Genomic DNA, 9,670 nt, shown 5'->3' with positions numbered 1-9,670 from the left:
AAGAAAAAGGTCCAGAAACTTCTATCTGTTGTCCCGGGCCACGGAAACAATCGACCCAGAGGACTCCAAGAAATAGGATCGTCCTTGAGAACGCCTCCAGTCACGATGTCCCTCACACCACATGACCTTTCCGGGGGGACGGGGGTGGGGGGGGGGGTGGGGGGGAGTTGTTCTTACAACTTAGCAACTCGAGATCTCCCCCTCTCTCTCTCTGGAAGGAGGGCTGCTGAGATGCGCAGGGCGGCTGCTGGGTGCCATCCCGGGTCAAGGCTAACTAACCAACGGCCCTGGGCTAGCCTTTCGAATCTCCCCTTACCGTGAGCAGATCAGAGAGGGAAGGGAAAGCCCCAGGCCTCCAAGGAGGGGGGTAGGGAAGGGAGGGGCGGCTCCGTGTGTGGTGATCATTTGTGAACACGAGAGAGCGAACTATGGGTGCGGGGCGTGAGGACGGGTCCGGGTCACGCCGGTCGCCATGATGGCCGGCGGTGAGGCCCACACCCGGGTCACCGGGCTTGCGCGCCACTCCTTCCCCGGCCGCGCAATCCCTCCGCGGAAGGCTGCGCACTAATTTTAATCACGCTCCGCCCTCCAGTCTCTGGCGTCACCTCTGTCGCTCCAGCGCTTTCCAGTAGCTTCCAGAACCGTCCCCTCCCTCGCCTCCACCCCCCCACTCACACTCAGCACGCTCTGCAGCCATGAACCCCGCCCCTGCTGGCGCCGCAGTTCCGACTGCGCCTGCGCCGGAAGGGCGCCCAAACCACGCCTCTGCGGAGGCCCGCCCCGGAAGTGTTCTGGTCTTCCCCTTCCCTCCCGCCCGGCCCGCGTGCTTTTGAGCGAGGCGCTCTGCAGGAAGGTGTTGGGAGGGGACCTCTTTGGCGGAGGACTCCCCAAGCGGAAGTTGCTTTCCTTAGCGGAGCCGCTGGGAGGGAGGAGCCGTCCAGGGGAACGTGGGTTGAACGTTACTGGTGGATGGTTTGGAGCTCAAGGTGGAACAGGAGGAGTTCGGGCCGATTCTATATGAAGAAGGGGTGTTCTTCGGGCCGGTAAGAGAAAGAGAGCGAGCGAGCGAGCAAATTCCGTGGGAAGTAGAAATTGAGACGGCTGGAGCCCGAGGTAGCACGCTGAAAGGATGATGGGCTGGGCGCAAGGTTCGGGTGGGAAAGAGTGGAGCGTGAGGGTGCAGGCTGGGTGGGACTTCGGGCTCCGTTTGCGTTCAAAAGAGGTAAACGCTGAACAGAAACCAGAGTGTGTGCCCGCCCCACCAAGAGCGTGGAGGTGGGCAGGGTAACGGGACGCCGCGCCTCTTGCTGGGCTTCCTCGGTTGGCTTTTGAAGCTCACCTCGCGTGCCGTTGTCCATCTCAAATTTCGGGAAGCTGGGTTGGGTTACCAAGCCGAACTGGGCTCTGCAAAGCAACAGTCCCCTTGCCTGGAGTCTAAGTCTGTTGGCCTTGACTTTGACAGCTCGTATGCAGAGCCCGGGAATAAAGCGCCGACGGTTCCGAGACCCTTCTTTTGAGAACCTCAGAAGTTTCCACAGTATTCCACACAGTACACATGCAGTGAATTAAATTGAATTAATCACGTCCCTCTTGTGACTGCCTGCCAAGAGGATCCTTTCTGGGATGAAAACTCCCTTTAGGGTCTCTAGGATGTCGGTGACTTAGCGACATTGCAAAGGGGTCGGGAGTGTAAGAGGAAAAGTGCTGGGGGCGAAGACTGGAAAAACTTGGTTGGTCTCACCTTGTAATAAGCTCAAGTCATAATCCTTAGGTAATATTAAGCTGTTTGGGTGGACTTTCTTTTTTTTTTTTTTAAGATTTACTTATTTATTTATTACACAGTGTTCTGCCTGCATGCCAGAGGAAGGTATCAGATCTCAGGGTACATGGTTGTGAGCCACCATGTGGGTGCTGGGAATTGAACTCAGGACCTTTGGAAGAGCAGCCAGTGCTCTTTACCTCTGAGCCATCTCTCCAGCCCCGGCTGGACTTTCTTTTTTTTTTTTTTTGGTTTTTCGAGACAGGATCTCCCTGTGTTAGCCTTGGCTGTTCTGGACTCACTTTGTAGACCAGGCTGGCCTCGAACTCACAGCGATCCGCCCGCCTCTGCCTCCTGAGTGCTGGGATTAAAGGCGTGCACCACCACGCCCGCCTCTGGCTGGACTTTCTTATAATTCGATTGGATTAAATAGGTGGGTTGACGCCGGACTGTCGTTTTGACAGTGATATGAATGGAAAGAGAGACTGGTTCGGAACATTTGTAAAGCATGGTCCACAAGTTTAGATGATGCTTATTAAGCAAACATGAGAGATGTTCGAGTACACGACACAAACTTTCTACTTTGTGTTTTGAAGCCTCTAGATGCCAAATTTTAGGTACTGTACAGAAAGGAGCAGGTTACCTTTGGGGGGAAAAGATAGTAGTTTTTATGGGACAAATTGAGACTGAAGAACCACCCTAGGATTGTGTCTATAAGGCAGAGTGCTTGAAAGACCTGGAGAGCCTACTTCTGGTATTTTTAACATGGATATTCTTTGGGAGGGGTCTTAATATTGTTTGGTGTTTCTATTATCTTGCTGGGTCTCCCTTCTTCCTTCTTTCCTTAGACAAGGTCTCACTATGTAGTCTTCCTGGCTTGGAATTCACTGTGTAGAATAGGCTGGCTTGGAACTCACAGAGATCCATGGACTGGATTTAAAGGCTTAAAGGTGCATACCATGCCTTGTTTTCCTATTGAAATAGTGGGTGATAGGATAAAGAGAGCAGATTTGAAGGATTCTCATTTTTCCTTCCATATTGAGAAATAACCTTTCCAGTTTCCTAGATCCTCAGGCAGATAAAAAGGGTCATTAACAATGTGTTGAGAGGCCTGCAGGTTTCTCTTCTGAGAATGAATGCAGAGTCAGCACTAGAGGAGAGCTGTAACGTAGGTGTCAGCATCTGGTCAGCTTGGCTTCCTTTGCTTTTGTTGTTGTTACACAGGGTCTCTCTACATAGCAAGGTCTGGCTGTCCTGGACTTGCTGTGTAGACCAGGCTGGCCTTGAACTCACAGAGATCCGCCTGCCTCTGCCTCCCAAGTACTAGGATTACAGGTGTGCGCCACAAACACTCTGTTCATAACTAGTTTTTCAAAATGAATCTGTGAGCCAGAAGATGGTTGACCTAGAATTATGGATCCTCGGGTTTTGGAAAGATTTATGCTTGAAGTTTCAGCTTCCTTGCTAAATGATAACTTCCCTTTGCCCAAAGGTCTTTTAAGATCTGGTTTTGGGGGGCTGAAGAGATGGCTCAGCAGTTGAGAGCACTGACTACATTTCCAGTGGACCCTGGTTCAGTTCCCAGCACCTCACAATTGCCTGTAATGCCAAGATCTGACACCCACAGACATACATGCAGGCAAAACACCAATGCACATAAAATAGAAATAAATTTTTTAAAAAATGTGGGTTTGTTGTATTTTAAGTCTATATTTAACCTTTTTTTTTTTTTTTTTTTAAAGCATTTTTTTCTTCTTGTGTTGAGCAGTGTCTCAGGTTTTCACTCTCCTGAGTCTTTGCCTGGGGTCTGCTCTATGGAACTACCCTCCAGGTGTGCTCGCTACGGTGGATTGTCCTATAGAAGTACTTGTATTTTTGTTCTGATACAGATCAGCACAGATTACAAAGAATGTAATCTTTTTCTGGTGGTTTTTAAATGTATTCTGCTGGTTGTGGTTGCATGCCTTTAATTCCAACACTTGGGAAGCACAGAGAAGCAGAGGCCAAGGTTAGAGGTCTCTACATATGCAGCCATATGCAGCGAGTTCCTGGCCAGCCAGGCCTGGTTAGTGAGACCCTGTCTTCGAATAAGCAGAAACATATTTCTACTGGTGAAGAACTTAGTGGTTGAAAACAGAAAGGAGGGCATATAAAATGTGTTATTCTCAGGGTATGGTGGCGGTGCACATATGCCTGTAATCTCAGCACTCAGGAGGCAAAGGCAGACAGATCACTGAGTTCAAGGGCAGCCTGGTCTACAAAGTGAATCCAGGACAGCCAGGGCTACACAGAGAATCCCTGTCTAGACAAAAAAAAAGTGATAGAACATGGGTCTCGAGGGTTTAGGAACTTTCTGACATGGTCATTTCAAACTGTGAACCAAACTTAGTTGGATAGCTTGCTTTATCCAGTAGCCACCTGTATGAAAAGCTTTGCTTAATTTTCTGTGTTACGAAAATGCGTCTTGTGATCACTCTCTTCATGTATTTGTGAATATCTTAATACATTCAGGTATTTCAAGACTACAGTTTTAGAATATGTTCATCCAAGGCCATGTAGCTCACCAATATACTTAATGTCTCTTGTCTTATAAGATAGCGGAGCTCTCTTTTTAGAGTAAGTTGGATTTTTATTTAATTGTCTGTTGACTTTTTTTTTCCAGGGTTCATTGAAAAATCCTTAGTGCTATTGACATGTTCCAAGTGACATAAATTAGCCAATGACTCGGAATGATGGATTCTCTGAAGATTGGAAATGGTTTGCCACTGGTTGGACCAGGGACTGATATAGGGACATCTTCACTTCCCGTGCGGGGGTGCTTGGGAAAAGTTAGTGAACTTATTCTTGGCCTCAGTGCAAAATTGGTTTTTTTCCTCTTTTATTTGAATTTTAAATTGTAAATGAAATTTTAAAATTTTAAAACGAAGTCCTAAAAAAATTCTATCTTCCACGGAAATCTTACAGCAATGGCGAAAGATTTTTATACTTTGTTTACCTCTCTGTTGTTGACGTGTGAAAGTAGAAACAATGCCTAGATGGTATGGTTTGCTAGTGTGGACTGTGTACATTTCCCTTGGCAGTTAGTGTTACCTTTTCTTTTGTGATTGAAACCGATGCTATTTTTAAGTCAAAGTTTAATATTTAAAACTATAAATGTCTTGTTTGGATAATAACTGTTTAAGACCTGACATGATAGGAGCTGGGCGCAGTGGCTCATACCTGTAATCCCAGCAGGCAAAGCTCTGTGAGTTCGAGGCCAGCCTGGTCTACAAAGCGAGTCCAGGACAGCCAAGGCTTCACAGAGAAACCCTGTCTGGAAAAACCAGACAAACCAAAACAAAGGGCCTTGCCTCATTTCTTTTGTTTGCTGTGTTTAGTCTTGGCTTATAGTGCCTTATGCTTATAGTGGAAAATTGTGCATTTTTTTTTCTGGTCACCCATCCATTTAACTCTTTTGTAACTTAATATAATTTAGGAATGTCTCTTAATTTGCATTATTTCTCTTCTAGAACTATGATTCAGCTAAAGTTCCAACAGATGGCCTTTGTCCTGCTTGTCGAGCAAAAGGCAAGCTAAACGCCTTAAAAACTTACCGAATTAGCTTCCAAGAATCTATCTTTTTGTGTGAGGATCTTCAGGTAAAGTATTAATATTATTTACTCTATAGGTTTTAGCCTTCTGCTTTTTCTTCATTGTTTAAGTTACTCATTTTGTATGTTTCTGAGCATAGACTTTAAGTGCATAGACAGTGTGAGTTTCCAAATCTCTCCACAAACAATTTTAAATACATTACTGTTTTCCAACTGCTAACCTTATGGGGATCTTTATTAAGCCTCTAGCATATAGTGTGCTATTCCTTCCACCCTATCCTGGACAGGTTCTCACTGTGTAGACCAAGCCGGCCTCAACTCATAGAAGTCTGCCTGCCTCTCCTGAGCGCTGGGGTTGAAGGTGTGCACCACTACACCTGGTCATATAGTAGTTATTAATCTCCATTTTCACCTGGAAAGGTATTCAGTAGTTGGTTATATCAGAAACAGTGGACATGCCCTGAGCTACCTCTTCTATAACTAAAAGCTTTAAGATGGCCAGGCGTGCTGGTGCATGCCCACAACCCCAGCTTTTGGGGGCCTGAGCGCAACTGCCACAGTTTTGAAGCTACCCTGGCCTGTGTAATAGACTTTATCTCAAAACGAGCTTGCCATTTATAATGAGTTGCAGTTTGTATCCATTGTATCCACAGCTCTTGTGTGGAATGGATTATATTTCATAATTTGTATCTTCAGTGTCCACAGTCTAAGTGAGAGCAGCAGTGAGATGCTCACACACACACTCAGTTTACACTGTACACTGAGAGCAGTAGTGAGACGCTCACACACACACTCAGTTTACACTGTACACTGAGAGCAGGAGATGCTCACACACACTCACTTTACTCTTTGTACACTGAGAGCAGCAGTGAGATACTCACACACTCAGTTTACACTGTGTACATTGAGAAAGCTCATGGTCATTAGATTTTTAGCACTAAAATGATCCTGCTTGGTTTTGTTTTACAATGAAAAGTTTGTGGTGTTAAAAAGACGCAAATTAATTTGGCATTTAAGAAATAACCACCTACAGCTTCCAAAATGTCCAAGATAACACTTTCAGATCCATTTTTGGTTTTGTTTTTGTTTTCTTCCTCACATATGGAACCTTATACATCATATTTTTTGCCACTATAAAGCTGTCATCGTATCCCTAAAATGTTGTCAAATAAAAAATAAAACCGAGGGCTGGAAAGGGGGCTCAATGATTAATGCTTTTGCAGAGGATCCAGATTCTGTTCCCAGCATTCACACGGTGGCTCACAACCATCTGTGATGCCGTTCCTGGGTGCAGGTACATAGATACAGGCAAAACACAGGCATAAAATCTAAAATAAAAATGGTTAGCCTGTGTCAGTCCCATAAAACATTTATAGAGTAAGCTGAGTGGTAACAGACCACATGGAGAGGCCGTGCAGTCGGGCTCCCAGGCTGCTGTTGATTCTGGAGGCTGTGCCGTAGAGGACACCGAGCACAGTGCTGCGTGCAGGCCACACCTAATCACAGGTGGCTGTGCTTTCGATGCTGGCTTCCTGTTTGTGATCCTTGGGATTGGGGGTCCCATGCATGAACAGTTGATGCTTGTTTAATTCTCAAAATAGTTATTTTGCTAAGTAGATGCTCCCTGTTTTAAACTACCTAAGCAGGCTCATGGGTTCTAGAAAGAGGGCTTTGCACAGACCTGCAGAGCCCTGAATGTGGGCTTCTGATTTCAGACCTGTCTATTCCAGATCACCTCAGCATAGCTTTGGCTCTCCCTTCCAGGTACTGATTAAAGTTTGCCCAGAATTCTGTCCTTTTGTCATTTGCTGTCTGGTGACCAACCAGTTAGAAAAACAGTAGAGTAAATCACGTGGTTGATAATCGATACTGGTGTTGGGTACATTGCAGGGGGAGGGGGCACTTATCATATTTATAAGACTTCTCTTTGCATCTATTCAGTTAAATGTGTCGCTAAGGTAGGTCTATTCTCTTACAGTCCTGGGATACAGTGACAAATACATTTTCTGTCCCAAAGAAGTTGATGATCTAGACAGACAGGAAAGACAAAAAACAAGGAGGGGGAGAAGTGGGGGGATGGGGTAGGGTGCATGCGAAGTAGAACTCTGAAGTCTCTCACAGTGGTACGCTCCTATAATCCTAAGAGCCTGGAGGATCTCAGTTCAAGGCCAGCCTGACACTCAGGACCCTGTCTTAACAACAACAAAAAGTTAGGGCAAGAAAGGCAGCAGTGGAGATTGGAATGTGAGGAAAGAAGGAGTTTGTGATTTTGAGTAACTAAATCCTTTATGTGTATGTGCCAGAGTGTACGTATGTGTGCTATATGCGTGCCTGTCTGCTGAGCCAGCAGAGCATCAGATCCCCTGGAGCTGGAGTTCCGGGCAGGTTTTCTGTAAAAGAGTGCTGTAACCACTGAGCTATTGCTCTCTCTTCAAATTTGGAATAGAGTAGTGGGAGGAATGCCTTAATAAGAAAGTGAGATTTGAGCAAAAGCCTAAGAGGAGGAGGGGAGCAGCAGGAGGAGGGAATCTTCAGGTCATGGGGAGAAGCAGGCCCACCTGAGGCTCTGGGAGCCTTGAGGCTGTGCCATGTTTGTGCTGCTACATTGAAAGCCTTAGCCCTGTGCTTGGGCAGACAGAGCAGCAGCACAGTGACTGCAGCAGGAGGGCAAAGCCCGCCCTTCCTACCAAGCCTGGGTGAGCTTAGGCGGTGGCAGGGATTATCTGAGGAGTGGCACACTCTCCTGTTGTAGGCTATTTGACCCCATTGTGATCCCTGAGATTGTGAACTGTAAACCTGTCTTTTGTTTGGCGTGGTTGGGCCCTAACACTCACCTTTTAATCCAAGAGCTTCCTGTACACAGGATTTAATAAAGTTAACCCTAGGTCAAGAGGCGGAGCAAGAAGCCAGCTGACAGGGATTAAAGAGCGGGAGGCACTGTGAGTTGAAGGGTGCTTAAGACTGTGTAGAAGTAGAAGGGCTTTTTAGCTCTTTAGCTCTTCAGCTCCTCAGATCCTTGGGCTTTGGCTTTGGGAACTTTTTGAGCTTTGAGCTAGCAAGCCTTTGGCCTTGGGTTTTTTTTGGCCTTTTCCTCCTGGGCTGTCAGCTGAGCTAATGAACCTTTTGCGCCTTTTCCATCTGGACGTGAGTGGAGTAGGAAGGTCAGCTGGGTGCTTTCTCTGCCTCTCAGCAGGTTTTCACCCCAGCATCTGGCTCTTGAGTCTTTATTGGTAAACTAGAAGTTTGGGTTTTTCACTTAAAACAGCAGTCTCCTGTCTGTGTATCACTGTGCCTCCATGTGACAGTCTAGGTAATGGCAGGGCTCCCGCCCTCTCTGTGTGCAGTCTCTGCCACAGAGTTAACAGCTGTGCTTCCTCAATGACTGCCTTGTCTTGTCATTCATAATGAGCACCTTTGACCTCTCATTAGGTGACTTAGGGTAGTGCTCCTAGGTAGCTTTAAGACACCCCAGAAAGACCAGATGGTTAGACGGTTGCCACTCTAAGCTCATCCACCAACCTGCAGGAAGGGGAGGGATAAAGACCAGGTGCCACAGAAGTGGGAGTGGGCACTCCTGCTTGCCCACAGCCAGCCCCACATGGTGCTGCCTGTGCCCTTGTGCTCACTAGAGTATATGAGGAGCACACTTCCCTGACTTCTCTCAGATCCTTCAGGTACAGTTGTCTGGAGTTGCTAGCTGTGGAGGGTGTTCGCTTTCTTGGGGTCCATTTCAAATACACGTGGTGTCCAGCTAAATTATAGGCTGTGTAGTTGACGTCTACAGGAATGACTGCCCACAAATGTTCAAGGTTCTGAGAGCCGTGCAGAAAGCAAACAAGCTGGTTTTTCCCTCTGCCTAGTGCAGAGGCAGCTGCAGTATTCCAGGGAGAGCGTAGAAGCGGAGGTGACAGGCCATGGAGGATTCCATTACACAGTCCCTCTGCAGACTGCCTCTCCTTAAACAAGTGACACTCAAGTCCCTTCTATAAAATGCTGTATTACTCAGGGATTTGACAAGTACGTCTGGATGTGCTCAGTACAGACACAGCAACATAGGCCCAACTGCGTAGCTGTGGAGCCCATGGGTAGAGAGGGCCAGCTACTGTTTGAAGGTAAAGCTGACAGGATTTGCTGGAGATTTCGGGAGCAAGGATGATTTCCACGTGTTCCTCCTGATCAGTTGGACAAATTGAGTTGCTAGGGAAAAGCCGAATTTGGGGGAAGACTGAAGCCAGGCTTGGACGGGTGGACTGAGCAGCTGGAGCTATACATCCCACAGCTGCTGGGGAACTAAGATTGGAGATGAAGACCTGGTAGGCAT

General features: G+C 47.0%; 1 protein-coding gene across 1 annotated transcript in view; it reads left to right on the top strand.

Moving 5' to 3' along the window:
- The first annotated feature begins 842 nt into the window (after positions 1-842).
- Positions 843-9,670, top strand: part of Uspl1 (ubiquitin specific peptidase like 1) — a 31,280-nt gene continuing 22,452 nt past the window's right edge. Inside the window, exons 1-3 of the mRNA XM_051162848.1 lie at positions 843-1,043; positions 4,422-4,587; positions 5,269-5,397. Of these exons, the coding sequence (XP_051018805.1) occupies positions 4,489-4,587; positions 5,269-5,397 (228 nt within the window). The 5' untranslated portion in view covers positions 843-1,043; positions 4,422-4,488. The remainder of the gene's footprint in view (positions 1,044-4,421; positions 4,588-5,268; positions 5,398-9,670) is intronic.

The sequence above is a fragment of the Acomys russatus genome, chromosome 19 (genome assembly GCF_903995435.1).
Source record: "Acomys russatus chromosome 19, mAcoRus1.1, whole genome shotgun sequence".
Taxonomy (NCBI): Eukaryota; Metazoa; Chordata; class Mammalia; order Rodentia; family Muridae; genus Acomys; species Acomys russatus.
This window is presented reverse-complemented; position numbering and strand designations above follow the sequence as displayed.